We start from the raw sequence: 2,500 nt of genomic DNA, 5'->3' as shown, positions 1-2,500 counted from the left end.
CAGATATAAGTTCACTGAGTAATTAAAGGGTGCAATGAACTAAGTACCAAGTCTAGCATCTTTATGCCATATGCACAATATTATAAATTACTATGTTAATGTCATAGATGTTATTTGTCAGCTTTAGGTAAAATAGAGCAAATGAGGTGTTATTATAAATAGATATAAGGTTATTATAAACAAATATGAGGTACAATGAAATGAGAGCCTGGACAGTAACGACAAAAGGAATGCATTTAGTTCACTTTATTTTCATTTAAACTAACACACATAATCAGACTGATTATCAATGCTCTGAGCACATTACACAAACACAATGAGACAGGCCAAAAAAGTGGCACGACACGATCCTGTATTTTATGGTGGTGGTTATTATTGGAATAAAACTCACAAAGCCACTGAAATCTATCTTGGGTCATTATGAAAGATTGTTCGGATCAAAATAGACCTTTGGTTTAAATGAAAATAAAGTGAACTAAATGCATTCCTTTTGCCTTTACTGTCCAGGCTCTCATTTCATTGTAGGATAATAGGGTCATATTCTTGTCACTTTACTTAGAGCTGACAAATAACACTTATGATATTGCATAGCTGTTTATAATTGTGTGCTATAGAGAGATGTATAAATTATTATAACTTTATTACATATACTTATAGCTATAGATATATAGGACTACAGTATAAGTCAAAACTCTTTATGCATCACTATATGCATTTAACAAAGCAAAGTAGTTATGATGCATCATAAAACTGGCAGATCTTGACATATTTATAATGCATTATTCAGATTAAAATTATAATCATTCATAATTAGCTGTCATAAATGCATCATGAAGTTGGTTATGACGACTTGTGAATACATATAGATGGTAATAATGAGCATTACAATGCTTTATAGACACCTTACAAAACATTATGAATGCATTCATAGGGCGTTATAAATACAACCTTCATAGAAAGTGTTACCGAAAAGTTTAATTCCTTTGAAAAAAACGACCAATTACAAGCCGAGTAATAAGCCATTTATATTCAACAGAAATGGAGAATGCATTTCTGTAAGGATTAATATGTGATCTCTATAAAATATGCCAGGGCTGTGCCATTCTGGGAAATGCTTTGTAGGAAATGTCATATTAGTTAGCTGAGCCATTTCTATTAGCATTCACTTGTTTTGTTTTCAGACAATCGGTTTCCATGCTTTTGTTAAGTAAAGTTAACTAATTAGAGTCTACAGAGTGACTTATGACAACTTAGTTGCTATTATATGAGGCAATGTCACAGTATTAAAGTATACTAAATGTACTTAAATTTAGTTTTGTATTTTTACACCGAAGTCAACTGAGTAATACTTACCTAAAGTGTGCTAGTATTTTAAATGTACTGAGTAATGAACTTAGTATAACTTAATAGTATAGTATAACTTATTATTATAACAGATAAGTTCCTTAACTTATCTTCCAGGCAATTGGTTTCCACGTTATTATTTGTCTTAAGTGAAGTTAACTTGTCAGCTTTTGCAGTGCAGGCTAAATGCTCTCCCACTACAGCATCACTGAGTGTCCTTTCCTATCCCTCCTCTCAGTGATGTCCTGCAAGGTCAAGCGCTCATGAAGGGCTTATTAGAAAAGGCTGCCTGCTTGGGGCCGGCTGGGTAAAGAGATGAGTTCATCAGCACATCAGGATCAGCATGTTAAACACATGTGCAACATAGGCACTTGATGCACACAGCCATAAAGATGGTTTAATACAGATTGCATGCAGAGTCAGTGGAGTGGGGAGAGAGACAGCATTCAGAGCAAGGACTGCACAACAGCTCAGTGGGTATACGCTGAGCAATGAACAGAGCTATATCAAGGATGACATTTGTTTATTTTATGTGTGTGTGTGTGTGTGTGTGTGTGTGTGTGTGTGTGTGTGTGTGTGTGTGTGTGTGTGTGTGTGTGTGTGTGTGTCTACAGGATGATACGGTGGTGTTGCAGTGCACTGCGTCCATCTTGAAGGAGCAGATCAAACTGTGTCTGTCATGCGAGGGTTTCGGCAACCGACTCTGCTTCCTAGAGACCACATCTAATGCCCAGGTACTACCCAGAGCACACACACACACACACACACACACCACACACACTCAAACACACACACACACACGCACACACACACACACACACACACACACACACACACACACACAAGCAATCTGAAAAATAAATGTCACCTCCTCTGACAGTGGACCTCCTCCAGTGGTGAAGTGTATTAGGGCCACACGTGTCTAGTTTTGGTCATCGCCTCCAGTGAAGTGTACTAGGGCCACACACACGTCTAGTTTTGGTCATTTGTGCAGCAAGAGCATGACAGTGTTAATTGTCTTGCTTCCATTTACAAAGATATAGACATTTGATCGAGCTTCTCGTATCATCTCGTATCTCTGCACGTGTGTGTCATTGAGTTGAGTTGTGTGTGCATGCTGCTTCTGCTGTGTGTTTTCCAGAATGTTCCTCCGGAC

At 37.5% G+C, this 2,500-nt stretch overlaps 1 protein-coding gene across 5 annotated transcripts in view; it reads left to right on the top strand.

Annotated features, from left to right (window-relative positions):
- ryr1a (ryanodine receptor 1a (skeletal)) overlaps positions 1-2,500 on the top strand; it is a 110,830-nt gene that overhangs the window by 10,117 nt on the left and 98,213 nt on the right. For all 5 annotated transcript variants that reach the window (XM_042092435.1, XM_042092434.1, XM_042092433.1 and 2 more), the window contains exons 2-3: positions 1,959-2,078; positions 2,486-2,500. The exon at positions 2,486-2,500 is cut by the window's right edge and continues 84 nt beyond it. In XM_042092435.1, the coding sequence (XP_041948369.1) occupies positions 1,959-2,078; positions 2,486-2,500 (135 nt within the window). The remainder of the gene's footprint in view (positions 1-1,958; positions 2,079-2,485) is intronic.

The sequence above is a fragment of the Alosa sapidissima genome, chromosome 5, assembly GCF_018492685.1.
Source record: "Alosa sapidissima isolate fAloSap1 chromosome 5, fAloSap1.pri, whole genome shotgun sequence".
NCBI classification, from domain to species: domain Eukaryota; kingdom Metazoa; phylum Chordata; class Actinopteri; order Clupeiformes; family Clupeidae; genus Alosa; species Alosa sapidissima.
The sequence above is the reverse complement of the archived record's forward strand: the minus strand, read 5'-3'. Positions and strand labels throughout refer to the sequence as shown.